The 7500-nt window shown below is 38.2% G+C and overlaps 1 protein-coding gene across 2 annotated transcripts in view; it reads left to right on the top strand.

Annotated features, from left to right (window-relative positions):
- The window catches only part of LOC136834434 (alpha-(1,3)-fucosyltransferase C-like), a 56661-nt gene that overhangs the window by 40598 nt on the left and 8563 nt on the right, over window positions 1-7500 (top strand). For both annotated transcript variants that reach the window (XM_067097035.1, XM_067097034.1), the window contains exon 9: window positions 2755-2913. In XM_067097035.1, coding sequence (XP_066953136.1) covers window positions 2755-2913 — 159 coding nt within the window. The remainder of the gene's footprint in view (window positions 1-2754; window positions 2914-7500) is intronic.

Genomic DNA, 7500 nt, shown 5'->3' with positions numbered 1-7500 from the left:
ATATATATATATATATATATACATACATATGTATATATGACTTTTTATCACATCACCGTGATTCATATGCAAGCATTAAGCTGCAAACGTCCTTTAATATCCAATTCGCTCTACCTCGGAAATAATATATTTTCGTATATGTTACCGAAGGGGATTTTTTTTTAGTTGATAATAAGTTCGTCGTCCCATGGGCTCGAACCAACGAAAGACGAGAACTCAGGACTACAGTGATGCCTTTACCCACATGGCAAACAAGTGAGGTAGGGTTCTTTTTCATCATAGGAATGTCCAGTTTCGGTTAGGAGTGCTAACCTTAGAAGAAAGTGGAATAATGACAGGACTTCAACTTTCTAGGCTGGATCGTCGTTTATCTCGTCGTCCGAGACTACAGAAATCTGAGTGGGAGTGTTTTGTAGTGGAACCGGCTCTAAGCAGCAACTTTTGGTCTCAATGATAGTTTTCACCGAGTAGGCCTTAGTAGGCCTCCTTCCAGGAAAGGCTTAGAATTTCATTGGTCCTTTACAACAAGATGGTAGGCATGACCTAGGTGTATATTGTCTGTTGAACTTGGGTTAACCTGTCTAGGGAAGAGCTTAGCACTGGACACATCATGCCCTGAAGTGACACTGGAAGGTCAAATATGGCAGACATCCATGGGTGCGTGTTCCCATGACCTGGGGAACCGAGCTCAACCCAGCTGGGAAGATTGGTGTTTTCCATTGTCTTGCACCTATATGGTGGACTGGTGAGGTGCCACCTGTCATTTGATGACCCATCCGAGGATTATCTGAAAGGGTGACTTAAGTGAAAGTGGTGGTGTCTTTTTGGAGAGATTGTGGATACAGCATTAATTGGAAAAAGGGAAGTTGTCGTTGGTGTGCCATAGCAACCTCCCAGAAAAACATGTTTTTTAATGGATATCCAGGCAGCTCCTATTTCTGATTACGTGTGCATCTGTCTCGCCCTCTTCTGGCACCACGTGGGTAATCTAATTTATTATATCAAAATATTATATCTAAGTGCTGTGACTGAGAGAATTTATTCTTAACCCGTAAACAATACAGTGTTAGGATGAAAAACACCCTTATTGGTACAATACCACCTATATATGTATAGCGAGTCTGTTTTACCTGCAGCATTTACTACACAAATTTACACGTTTTGACGCTGGCATTAAGAGCGTATATATACGAGTCCTTTCAAGGCCAATCCATTTAAACATAGATTATCTAGGTCTCAGGCGATCTTGTGGATCTTACCCAGACAATAACAATGCCTCCCTTTCCCCCTTTCACCCCAGTTTTCTTAATTTTCCTTATCATATGCATCACTTAGTTTACAAAAATTCATAAATAGGTAGAAGAGTAAATAATCAAAAACTGTAGATTCAGTAACTAAGCAATGATAAATATCATTATCGGCAACTGGGAATCACGGTATTTTATTTTCATGTGCTTGTCTATAAGAAAAAGTTTTGTTAATACACACTTGCCAAAGGTAAACAGTATAATGATTAAAGTGAACTTTATAAGAAAAATAAACTATTTAGAAATAAATGTAATTTGCACTCGAATGGTCATGAGTATACAGAGCAGTTGCTATTTTGTATATATTTACTTTTTTGCTGACAATCTGGGTACCCTTAGCTGACCACTGGGGCTCCCGAAGTTGCTTACCATAGGTAATGGTTAAAAGGTTAAAGCAGATGTGATTGTCACTCACTCTCCAAAAGGAAAGGAAAACCTCTTGACTGATGTGTTTGACAGTAAGCAATGCAGTGAGAAACTCATTATGCCTCATTCCAGCTTTCCTGGAGCTATACTTTAATTGGTTTGAGTCCCGTAAAATTAAGAATCTTGTACTGGACCTTGATCCGTATGGTGGTTTAGAGGTTTAGACCCAAAGAGCCCTTTTTTTTCAAGATTACTACAAATAACTAAGCTCCTAAGTTTCCTGCTATTTTTCGTCATGAAGATCGTATGACTGAACTTTAGTGCAGCATTTTGCTGTGTAAATCATGCGGTCCTTATTTTCAAACAGGCTGATGGGAGTTAGGAAATTCTTATACATTAGGAATAAGTAGTTATTGAGAATCACTGTTGTGACTACAGGAATGAAATCTCTTATGTTTCTCAAGGTAGCGTTATTGACCAACTGTTATACATATATATGTACTAAATGAAGTTTTGGTATAGAAGTAACCATCTCTGTTAATCATGCTGATGTCCCCAAGTATGTATGACTGGACATGCTAAAACTGATTACTGAGTAAATAATTACAATACTTTTGATTAGGAGTGTAGGAATTAGAAGGGAGATACCTTGCATGTTACCTTACAGATACTGAGTTTGTCTTATCATACTTTTAATCTGAGACACTGATGCAAATGATATTTGCCGTTTGCAATAAGCTTATGCCATAATCTTTTTTTTATTTTTTATTTTTTTGGATATGAGAAAATTACTTCTTTACTCTGTTCTTTAACATCTGAAGGAATTTGGTTTATGCTATATACTTATCTATTTTATCAAAAAAACTTCACATGCATTGTGATGACAATTAAACATAGTTATATTTAACAACTTCCTGGTTTGCAGTTACCAATGAACAGACATTCTATTTATTTAATGACCTTATTGATGATAAATTTCATGATGCTGGCAAACCTATGTAAAACAACATTTAAATCAGTAACATTCTTCAATTTTATCTTGATTAGTCATTACACTGATATAACTGTAATATGTTTTCAGATATAATGTGATTCCTGTGGTCTATGGTCTCTTTAACTATACAGCACATATACCTCCTGGCTCCTATATTGATGCTCTTGACTTCCCAACTGCAAAGGGCTTGGCAGAGTACCTACAGTATTTAGATAAAAATGACACAGCATACAATGAATATTTCAGGTAAGGTTTACCATTATTGTTATTTATTTGTTTTTTTTTTCATGGAGGTGCACAGATGGCTTCAAAGAAAACGACTGCTATTATAACAGATAAGATATGATTAACAATTTAACATTGCAAAAGACTGCTGAGAGCTGATTAGCAGTTATTAGGGAATAAATGGGAAAATGGTAGTCATATATATCATATATATATATATATATATATATATATATATATATATATATATATATATATATATATATATGTGTGTGTATGTGTATGTATGTATGTATGTATGTATGTATAGGTGAATGATTGTATGTTTTTCCACTATAAAGATCTGAACAGCTTTATCAATCTAGACAAAATTTGCCCGTAGCCATCATTTGACCCAACTTAGATAATATGGTAGGTTTCAAGCCTGTACCGCCGTCCACTTACCCTTCCCCATTCTCCTTCCCCTTAACCATTCCCCTTCCCCCTCCCTGAAATGGGGCTGGTACTTCCCGTAGACTTAGTAACGAATGTGGTAAATAAGTTCTACGGGTTTATCATACCTCATTTCATGTATTCAAGACCATAGAAAAAGTATCTGAGAGATAAGGGACCAACTGAGGAAAACGAAAATATTAAAGTCGGAGAAACAGTGGGGTTGCTCTCTCACCACAGTAATACCTGGATAAAATGGACAGACAGCACAATAATACCTGGGCAAAGGGGAGAATCACCTTAGTAATACCTGGATAAAAGGGACAGTCACTACAGTAATACTTGGATAAAGGGGACAGACAACACAGTAATACCTGGTTAAAGGGGACAGACAGCTCAGTAATACCTGGATAAAAGGGACAATAGCAACAGTAATAACTGGATAAAAGGGACAGTTACCACAGTAATACCTAGATAAAATGGGTAGACAGTACAGTAATACCTGGATAAAATGGACAGACGGCATAGCAATATGTGGATAAAAGGGACAGTCACTACAGTAATACCTGAATAAAAAGGACAGTTAAAACAGTAATACCTGGCTAAAATGGGTAGAGAGCATAGCAATACCTGGATAAAAGGGACAGACATCACAGTAATACCTGGTAAAAGAGGACAGACATTAGCATAATACCTGGTTAAAAGGGACCGCCACCACTGTAATACCTGGATAAAAGGGACAGCCAGCAAAGTAATACCTGGTTAAAGGTGAGATACAGCATGGTAATACCTGGATAAAGGGGACAGTCACCACAGTAATACATGGATAAAAGTGACAGTTACCACAGTAATACTTGAATAGAAGGGCCAGACAGCACAATAATACCTGGATAAAAGTGACAGTCACCTCAGTAAACACCTGCCAGTTCACCCAAGACTGTTTGTAAGTTGAAAGTCCATATGAAAAATGTAGAGCTGTCTGTCAGACAGTCAATACAAACCCCTCCCAATCTCCCTTCTCCCTCCCCTCCACCTTCCCCCTTCCTCTTCCATCTTCCCTCCCCCTTCCCCTCCCCCTTCTCTCTTACAAGGGACAGTCACCACAGTTATACCTCAATAAAATGTACAGTCACCACAGTAATACCTGGATAAAAGGGACAGACAATACAGTAATAGCTGGATAAAAGGGACAGTCACCGCGGTTATACCTGTCAGGTCACCCATGACTGTTTGTAGGATGAACGTCCACATGAGAAAAGTAGAGCTGTCAGTCAGAATGTCAACACAAACCCTTCTCCCCTCTCTCTTTCCTTTCCCCTCCCCCTTTCCCTTTTCCTTCCCCTCATCCTCTCCCTATTCCTTCCTCTCCCATTCTCCCTCCCCTTCCCTTTATCTCCATCTTCCCTTCCCCTTCCCATTATCTCCCTCTACTCTCCCTCATCTCACAGACTCTCATTCAGAGTTTTCCCAGGCAGTGTCGAGTTGGTCAGCTGATGCATATATATATATATATATATATATATATATATATATATATATATATATATATATATATATATATATACATACATTCTTTCGGATTTTGAGGGGACTGCATGTTCTATTTTGAGTTAATAATCTTGGCCTTACAAAAATCCCTAATAAGCCGTAATGGAATAAAAAATGCATGATTAAGCAACAAATGCTAGGTCGCCAAGTGAAAATGAATTTCTTAATATTAATTTATATTATTTACAATTACAGCGTGAAACAAATTACCAAAGAAATTTGGAACACTTTCACTTAATTAATTAACTTTGAATTTAAACAACAGCAATGGATAAGGCGTCAAAATTACGAATACTGGCCACTTGCGAGCGGTCCCTTAAGCTAATTAGGCAAGATTTCTATCAACCCCGGTAGGGGCAGGTTTCTTCAGGCAATCGAGAACACAGAAGCATGGCTAGGCTGGTAACAGCACTACTAACACTCCTGGAAATGAAACAATTCCAGGTAAGACTAACATTGAGATTACACTTTCTCTATAGTTGAATCAGTGCAAGAATTGGAGGAAGATCCTTTACTCTACTCACTTGCTAACAAGGGGTGAGAATTATGTTATGCACTGTCAAGAAATTACACATTGGGATAGTAAATTCACTGATCAAGTTGAAGAAACAAGAAGTTACTGAGACGATAAAATGTGCAAGAGAGAGAGAGAGGTGACTGCAAGTCAAAGAAAAAGATACTGGCCAACAAATTTTCCCTTTTGGGCATGGACCTTCGTTCGTTCCTGGTTTTGTTTGCACACCCAACCTTATGCCGATGTGACCAGAGCTACTCTTAAGCAGTGTCTGGCTGTAGGGTCACCAAAGGTACAGTTTAAGTGAGAAAGGTGAGTTCCACCACCTGCCAGTGGCTTTGGTCGCCGGACAGACAGAGACATCACCGCGATGGCGAACGGTCCAAGTGTGATCTGGACTGGAACTGAAGTTGATGGTTAAGTATACCTTAGTTTTACCAGACCACTGAGCTGATTAACAGCTCTCCTAGGGCGGTGACCCCAACATTTTAAGGCTTCGGTTTTTGCTGAGTGCAGGGTCTGTGTGTACCAGGAATTAGGAGAAGAGGCACAGCCAGAAAATGATCGAAAGGAACTCAGTTAGAGGTAGACTGAGGCTTAATATCAAAACAGGAAAACAGCTTTCTACCCACTACATGTGGTCCTATGAGACACATTACAGCCTATATCTGAAGGAGGGTGAGACTTCATGGTCAAAACTCTCCTCTCTGTTCTGGGTCTATGGTACTTTCCCCTGTAAATTTTTTTAAAAGTGAGCGACCAGACGGCGATATCCATATATACACACACACACACACACACACACACACACACACACATATATATATATATATATATATATATATATATATATATATATATATATATATATATATATATATATATATATACATACATGTGTGTGTGTAAATACACACACACACACACACACACACACATATATACATATATATATATATATATATATATATATATATATATATATATATATATATATATATATATATATATGTGTGTGTGTGTGTGTGTGTGTGTGTATAAATCATTCAGTTTTCCTATGCAGTGCTAGGTTGATCAGCTAGTGTGTGTATGTATATATGTATGTGTATATATATATATATATATATATATATATATATATATATATATATATATATATATATATATATATATATATATAATTTTTTTCTTACGTGGTTCCCTGGGTTTATGGTATTTTGCAGGCCGGCAACGGAAACTTTATTTAATTGGCCTTGGAGTTCTGACTTGCGTAAAGGGAAATCGTAAAAAAAATCAGAAAAAGGGGAGAATTTAGGAGCTGAAGGCTCTACTTCATAAGGAAATATTATGTAAACACTTGGGCTAAATTAAAGAATTTTATTTACAAAAGCAAGCATTTGAAGGGAAAATGGATAAGTAAATTGATAAAGGGCTTGCAATGCCTGAAGATCCTTCTAAGGGAGTCTTGATTAAAGGTAGGGCACAGGCCAAGATGAGTCCACTGACAATGGGTCCCTCTGCAAGAGAGATTTACACATTACACGCCAGTAAAGGAACAATTTAACACCGAATATGACTCGAGTTTGCACTGAGGGCGCCAAAGACTCGAGGAATGAATGACCACTTTAACACTCGAACACAGGACATTGGAAATGGCAAGGGATAAACTGGCACAAGGACAGAAATGAAATGCTGGTACTCCAGGCTTTCTAAAGGGCAAACTTTCGTGACTGAAAAGTCTTTACTCCACTTTACCTTAGGGGAAGCTGGTTTCTGACGAAATAAGGACGAGGGAAGATCACACGTATGTTACTGCACACCCGCATGGAGGACTGTCTCTCGAGGACTCTTACTTCATGGCTTCTCCTCAAGCTAACTAACTCACTAGCTAACTGCTTCTCCCTTTTAAGGCATGCGGCCAGGGGTAGGGGCCGTGTGCAAGCATGAGTCACTGGTGGGCAGCGATTCCGTTGCCCTGGGTTTCCTGCACAGGTAAGACAATTCAGGCAGCTTAACTTGCCTCTAGAAAGTCCATTTAAGAAGATTAGTTGGGCTAATCTTCTTAAGGGAGTGGCATAAAATATCCTCCTGGTCCCTGTTATCTGTGTCATCTC

This window comes from Macrobrachium rosenbergii, chromosome 53 (assembly GCF_040412425.1).
Source record: "Macrobrachium rosenbergii isolate ZJJX-2024 chromosome 53, ASM4041242v1, whole genome shotgun sequence".
Classification (NCBI taxonomy): domain Eukaryota; kingdom Metazoa; phylum Arthropoda; class Malacostraca; order Decapoda; family Palaemonidae; genus Macrobrachium; species Macrobrachium rosenbergii.
Note: the sequence above shows the minus strand (reverse complement) of the source record. Positions and strands in the feature narration are given on the sequence as shown.